Source organism: Pleuronectes platessa, chromosome 10 (assembly GCF_947347685.1).
Source record: "Pleuronectes platessa chromosome 10, fPlePla1.1, whole genome shotgun sequence".
In the NCBI taxonomy this organism is placed as follows: Eukaryota; Metazoa; Chordata; class Actinopteri; order Pleuronectiformes; family Pleuronectidae; genus Pleuronectes; species Pleuronectes platessa.
The window spans coordinates 5,523,726-5,549,643 of NC_070635.1; the positions used below are offsets into that span (position 1 = coordinate 5,523,726).

General features: G+C 42.3%; 1 protein-coding gene across 1 annotated transcript; it reads right to left on the minus strand.

Moving 5' to 3' along the window:
- Window positions 1-376: 376 nt before the first annotated feature.
- Window positions 377-23,988, minus strand: phldb3 (pleckstrin homology-like domain, family B, member 3). Its single transcript, XM_053433634.1, has 15 exons — window positions 23,388-23,988; window positions 14,468-14,623; window positions 14,135-14,245; window positions 13,468-13,605; window positions 12,933-13,061; window positions 10,834-11,016; window positions 8,615-8,725; window positions 6,322-6,423; window positions 5,700-5,787; window positions 4,924-5,080; window positions 2,972-3,053; window positions 2,458-2,607; window positions 1,887-2,097; window positions 1,270-1,355; window positions 377-961 (listed from the first exon to the last, which is right to left on the minus strand). Exons 2-15 carry the CDS (start codon window positions 14,612-14,614, stop codon window positions 827-829), a joined length of 1,830 nt encoding a protein of 609 aa, XP_053289609.1. The 5' UTR covers window positions 14,615-14,623; window positions 23,388-23,988; the 3' UTR covers window positions 377-826.
- Window positions 23,989-25,918: the final 1,930 nt, after the last annotated feature.

The following is a 25,918-nucleotide window of genomic DNA, read 5'->3' on the forward strand; positions in this document are numbered from 1 at the left end:
ACCTGGAAGGACACAACGTGAAGGCCACAGATGTTGGAAAAAGTTTAGATCATCAAAAAATACCAGTTCTTATGAGTTGAATGCAAGGTAGTTTATAATAGTAATTTCCCTGAAGAAAAATGTGGTAAGAAGAGAGATAATTGTATATATTAAATTATTGGTAAATAATTAATCCTTAAACCTGATTGATTTCAAGAAGGACAACAGGAGGAAGATTTGGAAAAAAAGTGTAAAAATGCTAACATAGCAAAGGAGAAACACATGAATCCATCCACTGGGATGTGAGTGAGGTAAATTGTGTTTTTAAACATTTCTTTATTTGTAAATCTTGTACCAATACAAAATTTGGAATAAAAAGAGAACAAACACAAGCAGCTGTTTTTACAAAAAACATTTTAATAGAGCATTTATATTCCTTCAGTTATTTGCATATCAAACCCATATAAATCTCCGGATAATAACTTAATACAACATAATTCAATTTACAACTGTCGTTACTGACATAAAAGGACGCAAACATATGGACATGTAACTTGGATTTCATTACAGTGGATCGGTGCTGCTGGAATTTCTGTCCGCTCCACATGGTAGTGCAGTAGTGACCAGCAGAGGGGGGTGGAAACTTCCCAGTAACAAGTCGGCCAGCGTGCACACTGCGTAGAGCTGAGTGTGGTCTGCAGCTGGTTCACTGCCACCGAGGCCTCACTCCTCCAGTAACAGTTTCCTCCACATCAGCTCCAAACGAGCCCCCCCTGCAGGTGGATCTCTTCCAGACCTGCTCCGGTGCTCGGTAGCTGCACATTTTAACAGTCACATGCGCCCGAGGTCAATAACGGCTGTGCTCGTCTGTTGCAGTGACGATGACGTCCATCCAGATCCGCATGGACACCGCGTTGGACGCCACGAGGAAGAAGAGCCGGTCGTACGTCTTCACGCAGAACGTCAGAGGAGCCCGAGGAGACTGGAGAGAGCACAGTCACACTGTCAGAGATGCTGCCATTGTTTCCATAACTTTATCTTACTTATCTCAGTACAGGACTTTGTTAATAACAATAACAGTACATGGATAACAATCACTACATTATAAGAGTTTTGGTTTTGCTCTCACAATCCTCTCATTACTTTTCTATGAAGGAAATCAACAAAACAGGCTTTTGTTGCTTTTAATAATTGTTTGTGAAGAAAACTGCAGCGTGTTTCTCAGTTTGTTTAATATAAAAAGTTGCATATTGTTGCTTTGAGTCAGCGTGTGTTGTCACGTGAACTCACGGATGTGGCTGTTCTCAGATGGTCGTAGTAAACTTCTTCTATGGCCTGGAAGTAGATGACTCCTTTAAGCTTCCTCTCATCACAGTCTGCAGAGAGAGGGAGAAAGCAAATTAAGGTCGTTAGGATTCCATGGATGTACTCACGTCATAAAGGTTCTTACTGGTTTCTAACTGTATTATGATTCCAGTCTGTTTCTATATCAGGTTCTTACTACATCATTATGAATTCACAATAACTATAAAAACCCTATTTTTCCTCTAGAGAATCTGAAAAATATAATTTTGCATCATTTACACAATTTTATCATATTTGTATCATTATGTTTTCATCTGAATATCCCTGGAACTTCGCAGATGTGGTGTCTTTCAACATTTTCACCATCGCCCTCTGTAATAATTCATGGATATTGATAAAAAAAATATCTGGTATGTTTAAGGAACTGATTATTCTCAAAGATCCAAATAATGACCAAAATCTAAATGTGAATTTAAGTGTGGTTTCATGACGGGGCTGTTGGGTCATTCGCTCGACAATTATCCAATGCTGGTGACTTTCATTCATGCAAACATCATTGTGTGCACACCCCTCCCAGCCCTCCCCCCTCCAGCCGGTCAAACCTGTATAGTAGGCCAGTCGTCTGTGGTCCGTGTCAAACGAGAACCACCTCTTCTTCCAGGTCTTCACCCTCCCCCCTCGCTTGGTCAGGAAGCCGGCGCAGCGGCGAGACGTCAGCCGCAGGTCCCCGCAGCCGGACACCCCGTGACCCAGGGACTCCACGTGGGCCCGGAGGTCGAAGTTGGCGGAGAGGAAGAGGGGGAGGCTGCGTGGCTGCAGAGACAAACAGAGTTTATGTGTGAGAGTGAAGAGACATGTAAAGGATTCAGAGCCTTTTTATCCTGGTAACACTCGTCTTCAGACAGAGACAAAATATTTATTCTGCTTTTTCTCAAACGTGAATTTTAAAATAGTGTCAAATTTTTCTTTCCCTGGTTTCCTTACTGTGCAAAAACCCAGATTTTTTTTGATATTGATAAAGTTTAACCTGCAAATTATGTCTTTATACAATTCTGGAAGTTTAAGGAGATTATAAAATGATTCCAGTGGCATCTCTTGCTTTACAACACACACACAAAAAAAAAGAAAGGTTTTTATAATGTGGGTGTGTCCATGGCATTGAGATTAACATACCTCTGGGGAGTTTAGGGGGGAGCTGGCCATCAGCTGCTCCTTTGGTTCTGGTTCTGGTCTTTGTGGGCTTTCTGGCTCCGGTGGTTCTGTTAAGGGAGAGTTTAGCTCCCTCCCTCTTCTCTCCTCCAACAACACCCGCCGTCGCTCTTCCTGGGGGAATGAATCATAGACAATAATTAACCATCTTCCAAACAATGTGACGGCCCCTTTGAGGTTAATAAATTAAGAAAGACAATGATTGTTCTGCACTAAAAGTCTGTTTTTACAATGATTCATTGACATCTGCTAGTGAATTTCTCCCTCTCTCCAGTTCAAAACTCACATAAACTCAAATCACATGGTTAGACATGTCACAGCCTCTGCATTTCTCTGTGCTGAAAACACACTTTACAAACATCCACACATCTGCTGTCCGTTTCCTGGGACCCTCAAGCGTGAGCTGAGTGGGTGGCAGTGATCTGACAGCCGTGTCTAACGCAGTGTCGGCTGGTGTTTCCCACGGCAGGTGACTCACCCGCTCTCTGAGCAGTCGCTCTCGCTCCACCTTGGCTTCCCTCAGCTTCTTCTCGATCTCAGCGAGATCCAACAGACTCGGGCTGCAGGAGGAAGAGTTACACTCGTTACTGGTGGGAACAGAATCACTGCGCTCAGCAAATAAAGTAAAACAACTCAAATCAATCAAATGTAGTGTTTGCATTTTTTTGTCAAGTAAAACACAGTAACATGGATCAGTAGGAAACTAAGTTAAATATGTGGGAGGCAAATTAGACATCTGCATAATGCATGTTTAAGGTATAGCACCCCCCCCCCCTTCCTTCAAGAACTGGGATTCTGAACAATCCAACAGACTGCACCAACTGACCAATCACAGCAGACTGGGCTTTATCAAGCGACAGGGTCTAATTCCAAGTGTTTCAGACAGAGGCTGAACAGAGGAGCTGCAGCAATGACAGTATGAGGAAAGTGAACATTTGAGCATGAAAACCTGTCCAAGTAATAACACTGATTACAATTCTGATCCTGAATATTAGAACAATATGTCTCCTTCAAAAAGACTCAGTCGGTGAGAACTTCCCTAAGTGTGACAGGAGCAATGGAGACAAAATCATGATCCCCACAATTATAAAATTCTGCAAAAACCCAGCATACATGCACGTTTTAAATAAGACTGTAACTTGGTTGTTGCAAACTAATATTCATATTACTTTATAAAGCTTTCATTCCACATGAGCGCTTGTTGAATTTGTTACACAATCAGTACAGATGTATTCCCACTTGACCTCATCTCAAGCTACTGTGGAAACTTAAACTAAACTCGTTGTAAAATCTATACTATTCCTGGGAATCTATGATTATAAATAAAATGCGTGTTGAATCATGTGTCCAGCGACGGGAACCTATTTGTCGAATATCTTGTTTATAAGAGCACGGGACAGAAGAAGAGCTTCTTTGTCTGTGATGCAATGGAACAATTAATGTTCTATGTCTAAACATGTTATCATGGCGATGGTATTTTGGGAGTTTTACAAGATGCTGTCAGTAATTTGCAGAATCATCTTAGGGGCATGTGGGGGATGAAGAAAATCAGGAGGCTAATAACATATTTTCTTGTTACATGGTTTGATTTGAAATTTAAGATATTTCTTGGATTTTTCATAACAGTTATTGCTGAAATATGTTATTTCTAGTTGTTTTGACCTTTAGTCCTGACCTCTAGTTTGTGAACCATTGCTTTAGATGATTGGGTTAAGCTTGTTTATTATTAAGACTTCATTGAAGTGATGTCGTTGATGGACAAAACTACCATAAAGAGACCTGAGTTGTTATACACTGGGAGTTTTCTTTAGTATTAAAGGAGATACATGCTGCTCATGTTCAGGCTCAGAATTTGAATTTATGTTATTACTTGAAAAGCTTTACATGCTTTAATGTTCAGAAAACTCTTTCTCAAACTGTTTACTGCTGCAGCTCCTCTTTTCAGCCTCTGTCTGAAAAATAAAGCCTGTTCTGCTCTGATTGGTCGGTTGGCCCACTCTGTTGTGATTGGACAAACTGCCTCCAGTTCATGCATGAAATGACGGCCTCCGGTTTCTTTGTTAGGAGTTACACCAAACTAGCTGCTGGGCGTGCATTATGCAAATATTGGCCAAAGCCGCTCCCTTTACCACAGACTTTTACTGTGCAAAACTTTCACATTCAAAAAACCATTATGATAAACTAGAAAATAAACGAATAAAATAATAAAGTGTCATTCGTCCCCTTTAAAACCAAATCCACATTGTGTCTGATCCTTATTTGAAGCCTTTTTCTGGGCCAAAAAATGTCAGATACTTCTTTAATTCTTTAATTCCTACTCCTACTCTTCCACATAAAGAAGAAACACATCAACCTCTTCCCACAAGGCCACTCTTCATTCCACTCAACCCATAAGAAGTGGTTCATCAGACGAGCAGTGGAGAAACCGACCTGGCAGCACGGGAGCTCGCCGCACTGTTGCACGGCGTGAGGAGCGAGACGCCGTTGCTGGTCCCGGGTCTGCTGTGTCCATTGCTGAGTCGATGTGGGGAGAGTGGGGAAGCGAGAGCCCCTGGGGACTGGGTGTCTGGAAGCGTCCTCGGCAGCCCTGAGAGAGGAAGAGGATTTGAGAAAGACACGTGAGGAGGATGTGAGTCGGTAAGTCTGTACATAAGGTGCGGCGTGGGAGAGATCCCGCAAGTGGTGGCAGTTTATCAAAGTGGTGTATCATGTTATAGGGAATATTCAGTTACAGCACAGTTACTGTAAATAAAGGTCAGGATGAGGAGAAACCTGACAAGACAGGACGTGCCCATGAAGAACAGGCTACTTTCACACTTGGTGACAACCGAAAAAAAAGTGTTTTGGGGGCTTAAGTGTGGTGGCGCTTCTCTGGCTCATCCGGTCTGTACCGGTAAGTCCTGCTCTCTCCAAGCGTAACGACAACCTGCCGACTCGCCTGACACACCTTTGATTTGACTATAAGGGAGGGAGCTGAACAAACAGGCGGACAACAACCGAGGACATGAGTGCAGTGAGAGAGCGAGTCGATTGTTCTGTATCTCGGTGTCTCTCAGCTTAAGCAATCAAGAGCACAATAGAGCATGGAGAGAGAGAGAAAGAAATAAAGAAAGGGATGGAGAGAGAGCCAGATAAAGAGAGAGAGAGAGAGAGAGAGAGAGAGAGAGAGAGAGAGAGAGAGAGAGAGAGAGAGAGAGAGAGCTCACCCTGTACAGAGAGCGGCCGGTCGTTGATTCTGTTGTTTCGATGTGAACTGCGTCTTCTGGGCAAACTGGCGGATTCTTTGTACGGTTCCTACAAAATATGGGTCCATTCAAGGAAAGTTCATTTTTATTCACAAAGCAGAATTTAACTCAGGGCTCAAAATGAGTCGGAAATGTCTCACACACATTTCAATTTCATCTGAAAATCTTAAATAAAGATTAAACCTCCCATCAGAAAATAAATATGCAACTATTTGGTTAATTGACAAGTTAAAGTCATTTTAAAGCCCAAAAATTAACCGTTTAAATCGAATGTGAAAAAGTAAACTGATGGTCTTTGAGTTTTACAAAAAGACATATGAAGATATTATCTTTAAGTGAATTGTGAAAGACAGTTTTTAATTGTATGAATTGAGTGATTTTATAGACGACACAGCCGAGGGTCTGTAATAATTAGCTATAGACGTCCTAACTCTCTCTGAATTAGCAAAATATCTTTTAAATTAGTAGAACTGGTGCAGTTTAACAGATTTGACAAGAGTAAAATATATAAACATGTATAAAATATCCAACAATTATTAATTAGAAAAAGAGCATGCTGGATCCATGGCGACGGGATGCGCACCTGAGGGGGCTTATGAGGAGTCAGAGGGGACAGTGACATCATGCAGGGGGCGGAGCCGGTGATGTTCGACCAATCGGCGAGCGGCTTCTTCTCTTTGTGAACCTGTAGGAGCAGATTAAACTTCAATTTGAAATCCGGCGACGTGTCTTGAGTGAGAAGTGTCACCTGAACTACAGCAATGACGAAATCCCGCCGCAAGAGATATTTAACGGAGAATGAAAACTCCACTTCCGACACGGATCATAATGAGTTAAAAAGAAATGATCATTGCATCACTATCTTCCCCTCCAGCCTGCCCCTGGTTGACTCACTAACACATGAGCAATTCACTCACAGCCTTGTTTAACCCTTATCTGGCTCCCTCACCGCTCCACACTTTCACAGACACAGATTCAGGACAAATCTGAAATCTGAAATCCAGTTTCCGAAATGTGTCTCGAGATCCAATCACGTTTTAATTTCAAAGCTCCACGTGACTTGTTCCTCTCAAGGAGGGCTCAAAGTTCACAACACATGACAGGAGTAAACAACATCCTACACACACTCGTTGCAGTCACACACACTTGTTGTCGTGCTGTCTGACACCGTCTCTTCCCTCTCTCCTCCTCTGCACTGCCACTCCCTTCTTCCCTCCCTCCGACTCTCTCCATTCTCCGTTCTTTTAGGAGAGCAGGACGTTTTTCTCTGACCGACACAGTGTTTACACCCGTCAGCCCAACACAGAATCATCAGACTTTTCTTTACCACTCACCACTCGCTGCAAGGGATGTGAAACTTCTCCCAGCTCGTCTTCTTCTCCCTCTCACACATGTACACACACACATTCACAAACGCAGCTCCCTCCCTCGCATTGCTCACTCCTCCCTCTCTCCCTGCCCATCCCTCCCGGCCTGAATGAAGCTCTCTCACTCTCTCGCTCTCTCTCACTCACTCACTCTCTCACTCACTCTCTCTCTCTAAACGTCTCATTTGCTTTTTCTTCGTCCGCATCTCGTCTCCTCCTCATTCTAACTGGTGCGGTCAGAAGTCCGATCAAAGGGAAACCACCGGCTGTGTGATATTATCACAGCACACTTTAATTAGCCACAGAGTTAATCACATGTAGCAAGAATTCATAATATAAACACAGATAACACATGGTGGGGGCGGATCTGGAGATTTTGGCCAACCGACAGTCGCTGGGTGTTTTTGACTAAACTCAACTAAAGCCCAGTGAAAAAGGAAAAAAGCTAAAAGACTCTTCATTTCCATGTTGAGCAGTAGATCAGTATATCAATCGCTTAAGTCATCATTGATTATTCAGGTCACTTTGATAGATTTACAATAAAATCAGGAGCAAAAGAAAATGGGGAGTTAGGAAAGTCCTCAGGTGGCAAACACTGATTGTTCCCTACATTGTGGGGAAATGTAATTTACTTTCCTTGAACACAAGATGATTCATTTCAAGATGTTCATCTGGTTAACATTTCTTTCAAGATTGTTAAATAGGATGTAAAACTACTTCCCTTTGACCATTAAACTTTAAAACCTGTTTTGATGATAGGCTCAATAGCAAACATGGTCCAGGTACCTTAACCAGTGTGTTACACCCAGTTCGGCCACTTGAGAGCAGCAGCAACTGCAAACAACAGTGACGTGATATCGCATCATAAAGTAAATAAAGAAAACTAAACAACCTTAGTGTTCATTTGACGCTTCGTTTCCAGCCACCTGATGAATATCAGCCCAATATTCACTCTTCTTCCTGCTCTGTTTTGGTCTCCCCCACCCAGCTCCTGGGGGAAACATCTAAATAACACTGTTCTTTTGTTACTTGTTAACTTTGCATGTTTGGTGCTGTGGAGCGTAAAAAACAAAACTTTGAGAAAAAAGACTTTTTAACACTCCATAGAGCTGCTACACTCTCAGTCATGTGATTCATTTGCATGAGTTTGCCACAAAGATAAATGTGTCTGTTCTACTGACGCACCGATGCACCAGAATGCTCAGGGCACAAATACATTTAAAAAGTTGTATTTCTTTTCTTTTTTTTATGTTGTCATAAAGAAAAAGGCTCTTTTTCCACGTGCAACTTGCAAACTGTGTCAAAACACATGTTAACAACTTTAGATATTAACAATAAGTATAAATTAAGGAAATAAAGGAATTATCCTGTGAAATAAAAGTTTTCATATCTGCAAATATAAACTGTGATTCTGTGATAAACTCATATTCTCACAGTTGCGTTCTATTTCACTTATTTTTACCAAAATTCAAATGCCTGTTGTGAAGGAGCAACAATCCAGATTTTTACCGTTTGATTGGTGTGGACGAGTTCTCTCTTCTCCCTCCTCAGGGCGGTCAGCTCCCTCTCCTTCTCTCTCTCCATCTCCTTCAGCTGCCTCTCCAGCTGCTGGACTCGCTCCTGAAAACACATGCAGAACACAACTCACATCACTGTGAACAGCCACACGGCCTCTGCTGCTCAAAAGAAAGGTCACGTGCTGCAGCTGACTCGTCTGAGTGGCCCGGCCCGGCCCGGCCCGGCCCGGCCTAACTGTTCCCTGATGCGACAGCGTGCGGGTCGCGTGAGACACCATGCAAATCAAACATCCATTTAGCAAGTTAATGAGAAGCACGAGGGTTTAACTCCATGAAATGATGGCTTGTATTAAAGCAGCACCTTAGGGCAACACATGTCACAATTCCACAAATCTCTCTCTGTCTGTCTCTATGTGGCTCTAACATCTCCAGAATCATTAATTTCATCAGCTTAGCACTTGGCACGTGTATCGTTAAGGGCACGAGGACTTGCAGAGTCAAATTTGAACACACGTGTGGAATATCAATAGGCTCAAGTGTGATATATCTGTTGTAATAACACTGATAAATAAACTCTAATTTCCACATTGAACGAAACAATCCTGAGTAGCCTCGAAACTTTGCTCCAAAATGTTCCTCATCCCCCTCGTGTGTTTTTTATCCTTTCATTTTTTCTGCCTCCCTCCTGCTCTTTGATTTCTCTCTCATGGTGGCCTCTGATGTGATTACGCTCACTGTACGGAGTCATGTGACGGCGTCGGGGTGATGCTGGTGAGAGTGAGGTAGAGAGTTCATGTTCATGTCACCAACCAACGGGGGGGAGGGGGGGGAACTTGCAAGGACAACCATGGAGCGTGACGGGAGAGGAGAGTGTGTATGTGTTTAATTTTCATCCTGACCAGATGATCTAACGTGGCAATAAATAAATAAAAAATGTCACTTTAATAATTCTACTGTAAACAAGGCACATGTTTCAGGTTCACTTCCTGTTCTGACGTCCCCTATTGTAACTCACAAAAAGATTAAATGGATTTCAGCTCTCTGTAAACTTGGTAGAAGCGGCCAAACAGGAAAGTAAGACAAGCACAAAGAAACTTCAGCCTGAGGTAATGACTGTGTCGGACCTCAGCTCCGACACAGTCATTAACTTCTTGTGTCAGCTGCCGGTCACAAACAAAAGAGAGAGTCAATCAAGCTTGTGGAAGTCGAGGTGGACGAGGATCATGGGTTATTAAAGTCTCAATACTATTGTTGCTCCAACAAAAAATCAAGACAATAACATTATTGTTTATCATTGCATGTGTCCAGGCTGTGATCACATCAACAGACACGGTTTCTGCAGGTTTCAATGAGACCAGACTGAATTCAATTGAAGACGTATGTGAAGTGGGACAGATATGAGGGGAGAGCCCAAGAATGACTTGTTCTGCCCCATAAGTTGAAGATAAGGTGGAGCAGACTAGCAGCAGTGTCACAGCCACAGGATCGGAGAGCAGCTAGAAGTGTGGAATTCTTTCAACGTAAATTTGAAACCTGTCTTGCTTTTAACTAAGACGGGTCTATTTTTAGTTTTATTCATTTATTTACGTCAGTTTTAGTTTCCTCTCTTTTACTTATTCTTACTATATCTCTTTTATCCAAACTTTAATTCACTCTATTATTTTTTAATTCTTCTTATTTATTTATTTTCTTATTTTCTTTTCTTTCAGTTGGTTGATTCAGGTTTTACTCTTACCAGGTGCTTGTAGACACAGTTCTGTAGTTTTATTACAGCGCTTTAATATCTGTATCGTTAAGAAAGAACTACATGTTGAAAGATTTATCTCCTGAAAAAAATTAATATTTCAACAACAAAAGTAGCGTTAAATGAACAAAATGAATCTTAGCGTATTTAAGACCAACTACCTAATATCTAACATATCTTTAAGGCATATTATTGAACTTGAGACATTTTGGACTTTGAGGCACAGAAACCCTGAAGAGAACCATATAGCTGAGCTTTATGAACTTGGTTAGTGAAGGTGTTGTGATGCAGGTCATTAGATTCCTGGGCTTTCCCGTTACTTTGTCCACCTGAACTCTGACCTCATGTATCTGTATCGACTGGAAGTTTGAGCGAAGGTTAATCCCACGTCAGCGGCCGACGGTAAACACTGACACGAGGTGCAGGACGTGCAGATAAGATTCAAACCGCAGCAACAGTTCTCTTACCTGTGCTGTGCTGACCGCATGCTGCTGACCCGCGACTTCCTTCTCCACTTGCCCTTCCGTCTTTTCCTCCGTCTCTATCTCCTCCGCGCTCTCGTCCTCCATGTCGATGCTGCTCTCTTGCTCCAGAAAACGAAACTCCCAGTCCTCGAAGGCCCGAGTCGCTGCCTCCATCGCCTCCTTCTCCTGCAGCAAAGACAGACAACCTGTTTTCTACAAGTCCTGAAAATCCACATTAAGTCCACCCACATCTCAATTCAACTTACATATGACGCCCAAGAATTCAGCCTTTAGTGTTTTACTACAAAGTAACGCAGGGCTTCAACGATTGGTCTCTTAATTGATTATCTAGAAACAATTTTCTTTAGTGAATCATTGTTTAAGTCAATTTCAAGCTAAATTTGAGCTTCACAAATATGATTGTGTGTGAAAATATTGAAAGTTTGGACTGAAATACCCAAGTGACCTCTGCACCTCTTACATTTGAAAAATAATCTGTAAAAAATATAGACGTTTCCCCCGAAAACTGACAGATATCTTCAGTAACATGTTTAGTGGATGTGTGCAACATTGTGAAATTTACTGTGAGTCAGCTCATTAATCAACTTCCAAACACTACATCATCTGAGAAGAGCTTTAACTTCTCTTTAAAGCTGATTCTGTGCATAAATGTCATTTTGCACAGAAGAGAAAACAGACGATAATTTAAAGATAATCTAGATTATTAGTATCAAACATTAACTCTGTGAACAAATCCAGGAAATCACACTTGTATCTAAGTGAAAGTAAAAAACTCTCACAGCTCACACAACAAGTTGTCGACCTCTCTGTGTCAACAGTGAAACACCTGCTGTCTTTCCTGTGCACCGGTTCTCAAGTCGTCTATTTGTTTGCTTTTCTCTGTGAAGCAATTTGTGCCAAACCGGTTCTATAAATCCCTTTCAAAATAAATCTGACATCTCACAACATAAAGTAACAACCTGCTGCTGCCGGACTGAACCGACACCTGTCATTACCAGACGGAGACCCAGCTTGTTCTGTCACATTCACAAAAGACAAAGCACTAGTGTGTGTGTGTGTGTTTGTGTGTGTGTGTCTGTGTGTGTGTGACACTTGAGAAACATTGACACATCAGGTTGAACAGGTCCTGAACAATCACACATTGTGCAGCTAAAGAAACGACATCATGCATCATTGCGTGTATCATTGGCGTGCATCATTGGTGTTTCGGTGCATGACGCAGTCATGCACCGAAACACCAAGCTACAGTTTTATGTTTCATTCAATCATTTTAATATATAAAATCTGTCATGTTGCCAATATTCAGAACTGGACTAACTTTAAAAATCTGATTGACAACACTAACCCCTTTCGAAGCAGAAAGAGAAACTGGTCATTTCTGTGCTGCTTTTGAAAGGTAACTGAATCACTTGTAATCTAATAGATTGTGTATTTAGATTACATTACCTTTCTAGTTTGATTACCACTCTGAAGCTTATCTATGCAGCTACAGCTCTACTGATCTGCTGTGTGCGTTCTATTTAATAAAAGAGTTTCCAGTGCTGCACAGGTAATGATCCCGAATCCTTTTCTGCTCACAAAAGCTCAGTGGAGAATGTAACAAAGTAAATTTACTCTGTTACTGGACTTCAATACATCTTATTTACATATATTTCAGGTACTTTTCAGTTTTACTCTGCTACATATATCAGCAAATGTCTGCACTTTCTGCTCCACTACATTTTTACAATTGATTTTAAAGTAAACAACAACGAGAGGGGAACTGGTCGACGGATCAAATCAGAGCGGGCATGTTACATTAGACCCCGCCTCCTGCAGCAGCATCACTGATGAGGAAGAACCACCTTTAAACTGATCTAGTCATGTACTTTTAATTACTTTTAATACTTTAAGTACATTTAAAAGCGAGCAGGTAATAACTTGTACGCTGAGATGGCAGCGTTTTATTGCAACAGCCACGATCAGGTTACTGAAAAACTAGGAATCCAGGGACCAGCCCTTTATTTGTACTCTTACTTTAGTAAAATGTTTGACTACCTGCTCCACCCGTGCCCACGCTGCACGCTCCTCAGCTGGCTCACCTGTTGCAGCTGCAGGGTCAGCTGCTCTCTCTGGCTCTCCGGCTGACTCGGGATCAGCTTCTCCTTCTCCTCACAGCTCCTCCTCAGCTCCTGCACCCTGAGGCCCTCCGCCTCCAGACGCTCTTGCTCCTTCAGGCACAGAAGCGGTGAGGGGAAAATCCGTGAAGCGAGCAGAAAGCTAAATAAATACATACAAACTTCTATTTCACAACCTTACTTGGGAAAACCAGACATTTATCTGTGACCAGATCTGAACTGGAGCCTGTAGCAACTAATCGTTTCTCAGAAGGTCTGGTGTTGACACTGGTGGACCATTACAGCGCCCACACATTTGTGTTGAATCTCTTAAGCCTTTTATTTCTGCTGCGTCAGGGATCGTTCTGCTTTGCAATCAAATGTTAAATCTACACACAGTTCAAATGAATCACAGAGACATAAGATAAAAATACACTCCATCTATTGCTCTGTAACAAAAACACACTTTCACATATATTGCAGAGCATTGCAGTGAGTGTGCGGGTGTTGTGGGTCTTACCTTTTGTCTGTTTGTGTGTCTGTGCGTCTCACTGTGTCCGGCCTGCTGCTGTAGCGCCTGCAGCTTCTGTGTGTGTCTGTGCAGCTGCTTCCTCTCCGTCTGCAGCTCGCCCTGCAGCAGCGCGATCTCCAGCTGCAGCTGAACGACAGGAGACACGACCCAGCTGAATCACACTGACCGGAGCGCGAGCAAGTCGTGAGACACGCATTCCTTTACCGTGACCGTGGCGGCGTTTGGAAACACGGCGTGGAGATTTAAAAATGCAGAGCAGGGACACACTCGGGATTATTTCAGGGGGATGTTTGTTGATTTGTTATTGAGTATTCGAAAAGACCTTGAATAAAGAATGTACTCTTGATTCTTTGCCTCTTACATTATAATAATAATATGTCCTTTAAATGTCAAATAGTTAAAAATACATTTTCCCAGAGCTTGAGTCAGATACCAAAAGATATTTGATTATTTATGCAGCAGATACTTTCATTTGAGGAGCTGGAAACTGCAAATGTTTCTATACTATTGATAAACGACTACATTTTTTCTCAATCGCCTCCGTTTTCCATTGATTGACCTGATTAATCAATTGACTCTTCAGCTTCTGATTCATTTTCATCCTTGTGCCGTCCAGGAAGGATTAGATGTTTCTGTGGACGTCTCACGTGCTCACCTCAATCTTCAGCTCCTCCTTCTGTTGGTCGATCTCAGCCATTCGCTGCTGGAGCTTCGAGGCCGACGGCAGGAGCCTCGGTGAGCCCAGCTCCAGCCTCTTCACGCAGGACTGACAGAAAAGAAAGAGTCAGCAAACCTCAAAACAAAGAAGTTTAGTCTTGATATGTGGTGTGAGTCATCGGTTTAGATGCGTCCAAGAAGATGCTGGTTTCATGTGTCGCCACCGCATCGTTCCACATGTATGAATGAACCGCTGACAGCCACTCACTGCACCATCATCATCATCACCATCATCATCATCATCATCATCATCCTCACCTCCCCAGCTTACCTTCTCGCTCTCCGTGCTGCTGCTCTCCGTGTCCGACTCCGCCCCCGAGGAGACCGGACTCTGACATCCAGCGACCCGGGCGACCCACGGCGGCTGTGGCCCCTGTGGCCACTGGCGCCTGGGGCTCTCCATGTTGTGTTGGGGCATTTCTAAAGGCTGAGACAGAGGGGGGAGGGGGGAGGGGGGGGGGCAATTAATGAGAGGGGGGTCAGGCCGACTTTAGCAAACATTGTGGTAATCTAAACTGCTGCACGGTTGAAGTAAGATGGGATCAGGTGACAGTTTACAAAGGGCGATATCACAGCTGAGTAACACTGCAGAAGCACTTAAACCCCCCCCCAGTCCAACCACAGCAGCTTCCAGAAACAAGTCTGCGATGGAGAAACCACCTCAGAGGAACCGAGAGTTGAAGAGGAGAAACTACACGGCCCTGGAGGAGGAGAGGATACAGGATGTGGTCGGTGGTCGGTGGTTGGTGTTTCAGGGACTTTCTCTCAGAGGAGGACTCGGTGAACGACGGTGATACATCGTGGCTCTCTCTCCTGTTTGAGGCTTTTGTGTCGGTGGAGAGACGGTAAATGAAAGAAGCTTGGAACAATCAGTGAAAGCCGACAATGAGGAAACGCCCACTAAAATACATCCGAGGAAACTTTGAAGCCTGAGCTTTGGAGTTGTGTTTTTGATCTGTGTCGCATTCATGCTGCATTTACCACGATACTGTATTTACACTCGTCTGCATCAAAGTGTTTCCCAACATTCAGGGACACGTTAACCTAAAGGCCTTTATTATCCTCGGAGCTTTATTCTATTTTCACCCCTTTCTCGCATACGTGCGCACGGACCGAAACCGATTTGTGGGAAAAATACTTCTGCAGCCTATTGTCCGACCTTTTCCCACCAGCCTCCTTCGCCCTCCGTGCCCTCCCTCTCTCCTTGTATCCAGACCTTATTAGGGCTGAAGGAGAATGCAGGCCGAGTGGAAGAGGAGAGATAAATATACAGTAGGAGATATGAGTGAGGGCGTCCAAACACTGACTGGCATGCTGACACGGAGAGAGAAAGACGAGGGAGAGGGGGGACAGCGGAAGTGAAGAGTGAGATGTCTTGAGGAGCTTTAGAGAAGTGTCCATGGATATGAAACAGGCTACATCTAACCCTAACCCTAACCCTAACCCATCTTCACATATTTCTCATGTAATCATATTTTTCATTCCCACTGACAAGGAGGTTACGTCTGTTTCTTTTCTTTTTTTTTACGATTACGTAGATAAAATATAAATCGCTTAACAGATTTCAACGAAACTCGGTGGAAAAATGGGAGGTAGGTCAAGAGAGATTTATATTATCACTTTATTTAAGAATGTGTTTTTTGACACCCTTCACAGATTTGAATGATGCAATAATTGAAATAACGCATGGATCATAACTGGTATCTACAGCTACCAGGACATTTTCTCAAACTTTTCCTTTTACAGACATGCCCTGAACTCTGGTTCAGGGACATGCAAATGTCTGAATCAGTTATCCAGATATTTTCAAGAACCTTTCCTGCCAGCCCCCTCGGATAAAAATGAGTGAACCCATGTAAGAATACAGCAGGGAAATATGAGGCGAATTCAGCGAAGGCACGTGTTGATGACGTTGCAGATGCAAAACTGGAAGAATACAAATATAGCAGGATGAAAAAGACCTGCCATATAGGTAGCCGACAAAGGTGTCGATCTGGAAAGACGGAAAAATTTGAGAGCCTTTGGGGATTAGGGCAGACGTCAGTGCTTTTGCTTCTTAGAGCCAAAGCCGGTGTCGATTTGCTGTAAACAAAAACACATTTCCGCCGAGCTTAAACATCATGTCGTGCCTCCTGCTGCTGGATCGAGACGTCTCCCCTCCTCTGAGCCCTCCGGACATGTTCCTGTTGATCTGAACACTTGTGACCCTGCGTAGCGACCAGGCATGGAGTTCATATCTGAAAACGGCTGATGAGTGATTTGGTGCGACTTGATTGAAAGTGAGGAGACTTGGCGAAGGCGTGCGCTCCACTCAGTTTGTACCGTGGTGCTTTCTAAGCTGCTGCTGCCCAGGAAAAGCCTTCGGCCTCAAGGGAGAACGAGGCAGAGGGAGATTCACAGTGAGTCACATTATCATCCAATCAGCATCTGCTGTCCGACCTCCAGCTAAAGTCCACTCAGATACACTATCGACTCAGCAGAGAGGGACACGGACATTCAAGAGTAAAGTCCACGCTTTCATGTTAACACAGTTTGTCTAATGTAACAAACAAAAGACTGAACAAACACAGGTCATGCACAGGGAGACAGAGAGAAGAGCAGCGGGTGAAGACAGACAAATAAATCCGCACAGTCATGTTTAGCCTCAGAGCCACAGTGAAGAACAATCGGGGGTTTTGTGCCCAAAATAAATGTGCTTGATTTCTCGGCATCGAGTCTACTCTCCGGTGCTTGTTTGTCTGATGTAATAATAACTAACCCGAAAGGTAACACGAGACACGACCATCAACTTCAAACGGACCCAGGAAGACTTCGGGACTCCGTGTGTCGGCCTGCGATGATAATTATCAGCCACAGATCAGCAATAAGCGGCAACAGCTGACTCACCATAACACAAACACATGCACACAGTCGGAGCTCTGTGAGGGAGAGAGGGCTGCGTCCAAACTGGAATGTTACTTGAGCCACGTTATCTCACCGTGAACTCACATCAGCAAAGTCTTATCACGGCCTCTCTCCCCCCCCCCCCTCCGAGTGGCTCCGCTGAAGCTTCAGCCGCTCGTTGGTTTCTGATCAACTGATTCAGATCAGACGTCGATCAATAAACAGTTTGCTTGTGTCCTGCATGTGTGAACAGACCAAATCTGTTAAATCCAAACGAGCTTATCTTGTGAATTTATGCACAGCCTGTTTGGAACTCCTCCAGAGACAGTTTGTCAAATCACAGACAAACAAGTTTTTATCCAGAACATTACTTAGCTGCCATGTTGTTTACAGCCAGAAAAGCTTAGATGACTAAATCTGGTTTTCAGTCATCACCTCCAGCAGAGCACATTTGGTAAATTACAACTCAGCCACTCACAAGACAATGACTGGACTTCTGCCATTTTTAAAGTTGAGATATGTTTGGAGTAATGGAGATATTGACCAGAGAAAAACCAAAGAACAAACCGAGGAAAAGTTCATGTGGAAAATATGTCTGCAAAACATTTCCTATAAAGTAAGAATCTATATTGTATCTTAGTTGGCTGTTTAATTCTGTTTTCCAAAATATGCTCTCCTTAGTTTTTTGCAACTAATTTTGCAATTAGTTAATCTGTGAGTTTATTCAAAATTAGATTTTTAACTTGGCTGAGGTGGAGAAAGTTTGCTAATTGCAAATAGTTCCACAGATAAATGAAGATAAACATGAGTCAACTTTCTCAAGTGTCCACTAAATGAAAAAGTACAGCAGACGGAAACGTCCAATCGGTGTGAGGCAACAAGGCTGTTTTCTACATCTTATAAGGTTTGACTGATGCTCGTTTATAAGTTGAAATGGTTGTCGGCCTGATCCCAGTCCCCTGAGTGTGTGTTATGTGTTGTGTGACAGAGGAAGTGCTTCACCCAAATGCACTGTATGAATGTGTGATTGGGTGACAGGCATAAATTGTACTGACTAGAAAAGCTCTATAAAAAATACAGACGTTTTCACATATATGTCTCTTTATATAACTGTACTGCCTTCACATGACGTTAGTCTCTGATGCACTGGAGCTAAAACCTGGGCGTCAGCATATTTAGAGTGTGACCGACGTGTAACTGGAACCTGAAAACAGCATTTAACCCGAATCACAGCACTCGCACACAGCAGCCATCTGACATTACCCCGTCAGGACCCCTTGTTGGTGAGAGGCTGAAAAGGAAAGGTGAGGCTAAGCTTTGTTTACACAAAACCATAAAGTCCACACTGACAACAGCGATGTTCCACACGCAGGACAAAAGAGCTGTGACGGCAGCGTGCTCTGTGTGGGTGTGAATGCTGTTTGTGGCCTGTCACTGTGCGCTCGGCGGCATCAGTGGGAAAAACATGTCACACATGAAGCGCGTGAGCAAAGCCTGTAAAGAGGAGGGGGGGGGGGGGGGGGGCGCTGTACAATGCAGAAATAATCCACAGAGGTCAGGAGGTCAAGTCACCCTCAGTTCACTCACATCAAAAAAGTGACGCTGCGTTACATATTAATAGAGGTTTATATACTTTTCTCTTTCCAAGAATAATTATTCAATACAGCAACACACATTTTCACAAAATTTATAAAAGATCTATGTTGGTAATCTTATTCATCTCTGCTGTGATGAATGAATGGATGAATGAACTGATACAGCTTCGACAGGGACTAATCTCTGGGCTACAACTCATGTGTGTCGCTCTGTGAGCTCACGTGGGATCTGTGATTCTTGTGAAATAAAAAAAGATTACAATCGATCACTTGTACTCGATTTATTTACGACATCTCACCGAATAAACTTCAAGTCAAGCAACTTCTGTGTTGACTTTACCCGCTGCAGGTTTTAGAGAATGTGTGGGATTTTTCTCCGAGCTTATGAAGCTCAAACGTTTCCAGAGGATTATTGTGGTGAAATCAGCCGAGCTCAGCACAAACACACGTTCACTGCGACCCTGAACTGCATCGTACTGCACTGTACAAATTCTGCACCGTGGCGTGACACTGACCAGAAGGTTATCTACAATCCAGATGACAAAATACCTCTTCACTTACTGTAAGTGGTTGACTCTGCATCTGCAGAAGGCATGAGACCAAAATTACGTATTAAGCAACATGAACTGGTGGGACAACACACTTATTTTTTGTACTGGCCACAATTACAGGCTGCAGCTTCAGTCAAATGGACCAAATTTCCAGGCTTTTAAAGTGTTCAGTAGGAGCCTGACATCATCACATCAGTATCTGATGAACACAGTGTTTCCACAGAGCATTAAGTCATTTTCCAATTTTGACTATTAAAAGTGGAGTTCTTGCACTGTCCACTCTATAATTTGGCTCTTTTCAGAGAAAGAAATACACAAGTAATGAAAAAGCTTGAAGCAAGATGATGCTCCCTTAGAGGCATTCTGCTCAAGTTCATAACTTTAATTTGGGTTATTATATGTAAAGGTTTAGATCACTTTCCTCATTAGCTGCTTTGAGACGTGCACTGAACTCTGCATGTTCTCACTGGACTCTGACGCATGTTTGAACACAAATGTCAGAGTCAGAGCCGAAGGATTATCTGCAGAGTTTTTCCGCCCGGCCTCCTATAGTGAAAGATTCTGTAGAAAACTCCAGAGACTTCCATGTGAGAACACAGCGGGGGATCCTTCTAACACGTGACTGATGCAAACGTGAAAAAGAAACAAATATCTCTGCATGAAAAAGCGGATACCAACACATAGAAGACGACAGCAGAGATGTCACGTGATCTCCGCAGCAGAATCAATAAGTTACTTCCTGCTTCTGTCTGTGAATGTGTCTGTGCAGCAAAAACATCTTTACTGTCAATTCCTGCAGCTCCTCTTTCAGCCTCTGTCTGAAACACTAGATTACAGCTACTGTCTCTTTAAGGCCCCCCTCGTGATAAAGAGCAGTCTACTCTGATTGGTCAGCCAGCCCATACTGTTGTGATTGGTCAACTGTTTCCATCACTGGCCGCTAAACGTGCATAACGTTAATAATAATTTTCTTATACTATTCTTATTAAGATAAGTATCGACTTGATGACGAGGCCTTCCAGGAGCTTCAGGGTTTTTCTGTAACACGGACTTTGAGCTATTTTCACTTTGCATCACTTTCACATTCACAAGAAAACTTGGGAGGAAGTAAAATACATCTTCTTCAACTCAGATAAGAACTGTCATACTCTCGCTTTCTTCCATTCAAGCAAAGGGCACGCTGTCATCTGACTAAAAGCTGCCGACCACCCTGTGTTGACCTCTGGACCTGCTCTGTGCTGATCCTGCTGGCTCGGCGCCGACGAGCGGGAAGCTGTCATCACGGTGTGTGAGCGGGAAGAGCAGGTGAGATGTGGTGGATGTCACACAGCTGTCAACATGTTACTCTGGGACAAAGTGACCAATCCCTCGTGACACCTGGGCAACAGGGCCGCACATAACAAATCTAATCCCGCAGCTCGGTGTCCCCGGAAGGGAAATAGCAACATTCTGCATCATGCAATTAACTTTGTGAGGATGAACATTAAAAGGTAAATAAATGACCAAAATAAACCAGAACTGTAATATACTGGCCGTTATGTTTCCATTGTATTATTGTGCCTTTGCCAGTATTGCTGTGGGAATCTCCATCGTCAGTTGAACATCAAGTGTCAAGTTCTGCATTAGTCAGACAGTATCAAATGTTTGACTTCTTTCCAAATCTAAGATCTAAGATTAGGAGAAATTCATTGTAGATGGAGAAGATGATTAACCGGTTTCTGCAACACATGCAGTTAAAGGGTGTCTGGTCTTTGTTTATTAATTTCCTTCTAACAAAGAAACCAACTTCTGCCAATGGTAAACACCAGAACACAATAAGGCGCGAAAGAGCTTTTTGGCTCTGTACAAAATCCAAACAAGATATTTAGGTTTAACGACTGAAAATGTACCACAACAACAACAACAACAACAACTAGATGTTACACTCAACGAATCGTTAGCTTGTCTCAGTTCAGCTGCCGTCGATATTCTTCTCGTATTACAACTACATGTTTACCGGAACAAAGTGAAAAGCATTCTGGGAAATCTCGGCTGACCGATGATGACAATAAACTACAATGGAGGGCTGAATTTCATTTTCAATTCATAAATTTGTCCGTTAATAAAACATTGTATCATTAGCATATTATAATAACAAGCGATAAAAAAACAATGAGAAAATTTGGTCTTTGCCGGTTTTAACTAAATATACTTCGTGGAGCAATGCAGTTTTTTTTGTTTTGTGACGTTGATTGCAACATATGTGATTTGAAGGCCGAGGAATCGGTGGAAACAATGCGATGGGAAGTATTTTATATTAGTACGTGACATTTTAAGTTAAATATGATATATTCCTCAGCAATAAAGCAGGACATTGTATTATAGTGTCAAGGCCCTGGTGCTGCTGTGATAATTCACAGGAACAAATTAATAATAGAGTCGTCTTAATGTAATATTTGTCCTGTGACAAAGTCCAAATGTCACAAACAGGAAAGTGTGAGAAAGGCAGACTTGTACTCATCTACCTTGAGGCTAAACCTTAGTTTACACTGAAGAAAAACCTCATTCATGGACATTTTTAAAAGCCTGAATTTATGATGACAAATGCTGTTTTAACATAAGACATAATCTGAAGGCGTTTATCAGTTCCCAGCCGTCTGCGGTGGGTAATCACGACAGCTCCTACTGCACTGACATTCCTTTGGCCTGAGTAAATCTCTGGGAACTGTGATGCAAGAAAGCGTGAGCCATTAATGAACGACTGGGACGTGGGGCTCAGACACAGATTTGTCTCCAGTCATGGTCAAAACAAGACGAGCAAGAGAGAGAGAGAGAGAGAAAGAGAGAGAGAGAGAATAACTGAAAGGTACAACTCCCCAGACGGTGAACCCTCCCCACCCGAGGCAATCTCTCCTCAAAGCCACGCTCCCACCCACTCTGTTTACCCTGCGTGTGCTGATGGAGGGATAAAAGGAGAGATATCCCAGGGTCACTGTAAACAAAAGGCTGCTTTTCTGTGAGCTGAGGTTATTGTCACGGGACGAGGTCGGACTGAAAAACAAACATTTTGCTCAGAGAAAGTTACTTTGAACGTTTTCAGAGATAAATTATGAATAATCTTGTTTAGATCAGAATAAGCGAATAACAGTATAAGTGTTATTATATAATTATCGTGATGTATTCTTCATCAAAAGCAATACAGCAAAAGTTAATTATCAATAAATTGCTTCTGCATTGTTCAGGCAAAATTACGTTTTTAAACTTCGAAGAAAAACAAATGACGAACCATTCATCGTGATAATTATTGATATCGACTTGATAAATAACATGAATGAAGGAATGTCATTAGGTTATATAAATATATAAATTCTCAGTATAGTGAGAAGTTACTCAACACATTGAAAATAATGTTTTTTAAAAGGTGCCATCTATCAATAATGTTCATATATCACAGGTTCCAAAGTGCTTGAGTGGATGAAAATAGGGAATTCAAATTAAGCAAGATATTCAAAACAAACAGATTATAAAAAAGAAGGGAATAAAATACAGTTCAATGTCATTAAATACGGAACTTACACAACATGTTTGTTTGTAAAGTGATGCCTATTGTCAATATTGACGATATCAATATTGACTAATGTGAACACTGTTTATCTTGATACATTTACAGCTATAAAATGTGTAAAAAAAAAAGAGGAAAAGAGTGGAATAAAATGAAGTAACAATACAGTGGGAAACAGTATCTCTAAACAGTAGTAACATATGTATTTAGGCCAGAGGGAGGGATTTGACTCATTATGATGAATGAATCAATAAGCGGAGACTGTTTTACACTCACAGCCTAAGAATGTTCTTAAGCAAGGAGGCAGGTTCTGCTCTGTAAGTGCCTTAAACTCCAGGAAGCAGTTTTAATTCCTCTTTTGTTATGAGAGCAGTCGCTTTAAAAAGATGCCCCCCACACACACAAACGCACGCACACACACATACACGCGCGCACACACACATACACACACACAAACACAGATGTCAGAGCTGTGCTGTTTGTGAATTATATTTTCTTTGCCTGATGTTTACCACAGAAGCCTCTTTTTGCTCTGTGCGTAAAGTGTTTCTGGGGATTTGGAGCGATTTTCGGCAGATTTGGTGCCAAAGCGAAGGAAAGCGAAGGAAACTCGATTCTTACCTGGGAAACGTGCTCCAACCTCAGCGGCTCCAGCAGCTGTGACTCCTCCGCTTCATGACACACACTCAGGAGAAAGAGGAGGAAACTAAACAAGCAGAGAAACGTCACTTCAGCAAACTCTCATGCGCTTTCGTTTTCTGGACGCACGGACGGAGCCTGGATCGCGTAAAAGTGACTCTCCGGTAGTTTTCTGTGAATCTGAGCCTCGTCAGATCTCCTCCCCGGTTGTTGTAATCCGGGTTTGTCTCAGTCCCACCCGGGATTCAAAAGAAAGAACCGCGGGTCAGTGAGAGCTGCTGGTCGGCGTCAACAGGTGAGACTGAGCCGGACGCATGCGGAGGAGGAGGTGGAGGAGGACGGAGGCGGGCACCGACCAGACCGTGTGTTTCGAGCTGGTTGCAAAAATAAAACAAACACCCATATCCACTTTTACAAACTTCTGTTATTTTCCCTCTTGGGCTGTTACAGGCAACCGTCAGAGTTCAAGTCCCTGCACTGAAATGAGATTTCTATTCCGGGCACTGGCAGGACTTTCTCATTTTGGATCTGAGGAGTCATCCAGGCAGACTGCCAGGGAAACAATAAAACCCCGTAATGCTTTTAACGACCGACTCCCACTGGGTTGGTTTTAATATAACAGTGATACAGCAGAAGGATGAACTTAAAGGTCAAAACAGATGATGGGAGTTTTGTTCCAGCATTTTTTATTCTTTAGACGTCTTAAGCAATCTTAAAGGGATGGTTCACCCAAAAATGAAAACCACCAAGGCCCAATTCGATCAAGTTGCACCAAATTTCAAAACTCTGAGATATCGGTTCCCTAAATCCACCTGGTTTTATTGCATCAAGTTCCATTTTTTATTCCGGTTCTGCACCAAAATGTATTGGGTTCTTCCCAGTCTCATATCGCATCAACCACCAGGTGCAGTGGCAATCTGACCAGTAGCTCTTGTGTAATCTTGCTTTCAAACAAACAGTCAAGTGAAAACACAACCTCACAAACACAACAAATGCACAAACAGCAAATAACAAAGCAACAACTAAACTGAAAAACTCAACGCGTTAACATTACAGTATAGCTACCGGCCGCCGACATGTCTTTGCTGATTGGACGGTCGCAGTGTCCACGTGTTTTGTGATTGTTTTTTTATTATTTTATTATTATTTGCAGTTGTGATTTTCCCTCGAGGGCCACCGTACTCGGGTACTATTGTCCCACTCTTACAGCGAGACATATAAATAGCCTCTTTGAAGAGGCTGTGGCTGATGGGCCTCATGACCTCTTGACCCCCTCAGTGTCATCAGTATCACATCCATGGGCAGATACGTTCACACCTACACATATTTCAGTCAGAGCTGTAACAGACGACGCCTAAAAAGCAAACTCGTTATCAACACTGTTCTTTTTATATTGTTAAATAATCTTTTAGTTTAATTTGCAATATAACCTTTCACACTTTTCCATATTTATTTGTTGTAACATCTTAGCACTGTGTAATCTAAGTTTATTATAGTATATATTATTTGGTAAATACACATGTAGTTTTACAGTATTTTGTGTCATCATCATTAATCTGTTTTATTTCTTAACTTCTTATTGAGCTTCAGAGGCTTTTTACACGATAGTACTGGTGTAACCAGTTTGACAGTAAAAGTTTTGTAAATCTAGTAGCTTCAACTTGACAAATTATAGCAATAAGAGTGAAAGATGTCATTGTCCCGCCCTAACAGGTGACACAAAGCTAAGAGGAGCATCGGAGAGGTGTCAATCAAACTCTCTACATGACCAGTTCTGAGGATGCAGTAAAACCAGATTGTGCTTCCTATTCATTTCTATAGAACATGTGGGAGGTGCAATTGTTTGACTTCAGTGAGTAACAGTGACAGAGGTTGATGACAGCACCACGTCTGATAAGAAGTTGAATCATTAACAACTTTGTGGACTACTGTTGTTAACCTGCCTGCCTGGAGTACAACCCACTCCCTGTCCCATCGGCTTTTCACAACACGCTAAATTCAACTCACTGTTCCGCTGTGAAAGGAGAGCTATCGTAAACATGGTTAGGAATATTCAGGTTTTTCCAGTTTTGAAGTTGACTGTCATCGTCATTCATCCTCACTCAAAGTGCACAAACACAAAGATAAGATAGATAGAAGTAAAAGGATATATATATATATATATATTATTGGTAAAATAGTAGAATAGTGACAGTAGAAAAAATAGTACAGATGGTACAAAAAGTATTGGCATAACAGTATAAACTTTAGTAGTATGATGAGAGAATATGAAGATTTTGTTGTTTTGTAGTAGACAGCATAATAGTAATGACAATATGTATTGGTATATATGATCCATATATATATATTTATTATGGTTTATAGTGATTTCAATAAAGCTTGTTTCTATCTGGAGAATACAAATAAAAATCATACACAAATACACAGGCACCATGTAAGTGTATATTTAACACAAGAATAATTCATTGACAACACATGCAAATACCATAACATAGTATAAGTTATTCAATGAC